The sequence below is a fragment of the Corvus kubaryi genome, unplaced genomic scaffold (assembly GCF_017639235.1).
Source record: "Corvus kubaryi isolate FWS band 111438036 unplaced genomic scaffold, C.kubaryi_AGA036_p1.0 37395, whole genome shotgun sequence".
Taxonomy (NCBI): domain Eukaryota; kingdom Metazoa; phylum Chordata; class Aves; order Passeriformes; family Corvidae; genus Corvus; species Corvus kubaryi.
The window spans coordinates 7,042,884-7,044,121 of record NW_024581134.1 but is presented as its reverse complement, the minus strand read 5'-3'; the positions used below and the strand labels follow the sequence as shown (position 1 = coordinate 7,044,121).

The window sequence follows — 1,238 nt, the reverse complement described above, 5'->3', positions numbered from 1 at the left end:
ACCTCCGGCAGAGCCAACACCACCAGCTCCAGGACACACCCACTGCTGGCCAAGGCTGAGCCCAGCAGAGATGGTGGTGACACCTCGGGGATGAAAGATTAAACTGCAGCCCACAGGAAGGACTCAGGCTGGGGAAGTTCATGGAGAAATAGCTCCTGTGGGAGGGACCCCAGGCTGGAGCAGGGGAAGGACTACGACCCCTCTCCTGGAGCAGGGACAGAAACAAGGTGTGATGAACTGACCATGGCCCTCATTCCCTGTCTCCCTGTGACGATGGGAGGGAGGATGGAGAGCCCAGGAAAGAAAGGGGGGGGGGCAGGGGGGGGAAGTGTTTTTAAGATTTCTACTTCTCATCATCCTGCTCTGATTTTGATTGGTAATTGATTTCCCCAAGTCGAGTCTGTTTCGAAAGGCTGGAGAAGGGGCAGAGAGCCTGCAGGCCTGCTCGCTCCCCAGCGGGAATTCCTGCAAGGAAAGAGGGAGTTCTGCAGGCTCCCCCAAGGCTGACACAAGGGAAAACCAACTCCAGTGGGCAGCACGTTCCCCTCTCCTCACCAGCCAGGCAGCGGTGCAGGAGGGAGCAGGTGACTAGAACAATCTGACTTTATTGGTGCAAACACTGGGCTCGGGTGAGTGGAATATTCCCACGTGCTCCCAGGAAGCTCCGAAGGTGAAGGGGTGCACACAGCCAGCAGCCCACTCGCGCCTGCTGTTCCTGCTGCCAAGCTCAGTCTTCGTGGATGTTGAAGAGCTTTGCTACTTCATTGAGGTCCTCGTGCTCCTCCCCGTCTTTGATGATCTGGAGGAAGGAGAACACATTAAATCCGCACATCCCATAAAGAGCCAGGGCTGCAGGACTGTCACAGCCAATGCCAGGAACTCCTTGGATGCTCTCTGAAGCACCAGACTGAGACAGCCACAACACGACAGCACTTTCTACACCCAAATTCACATGGGAGTCTTAAATGTACCATCACCTGCCTACAGGAACAGCAGGAAAACCAACCTCCCGTCCCTGTGGGATTTGTTTCTGGGTTTCCCTTTACAGCCAGGGAGAGCAAGTGTTTTAAAAAGTGATTCAGCTCTGCAAAGGTGAGCCTGGCACTAACTTGGAGCCAGGATACCTGGCTTGAACCTGCAACTTTTAGACAAGATGAAGAGACCACAGATTTAGGGTAAGGGCTGCTAAGAGAGGGAGGGAGGGAGGGAGGGAAGGATGGGAGGGAGGAAAGGAGGAA

At 54.9% G+C, this 1,238-nt stretch overlaps 1 protein-coding gene across 1 annotated transcript in view; it reads right to left on the bottom strand.

Annotated features, from left to right (window-relative positions):
• Positions 1 to 524: 524 nt before the first annotated feature.
• AIFM1 (apoptosis inducing factor mitochondria associated 1) overlaps positions 525 to 1,238 on the bottom strand; it is a gene marked incomplete at its 5' end in the record, with an annotated part of 13,621 nt that continues 12,907 nt past the window's right edge. The window contains one exon of the mRNA XM_042039982.1: positions 525 to 799. Coding sequence (XP_041895916.1) covers positions 728 to 799 — 72 coding nt within the window. The remainder of the gene's footprint in view (positions 800 to 1,238) is intronic.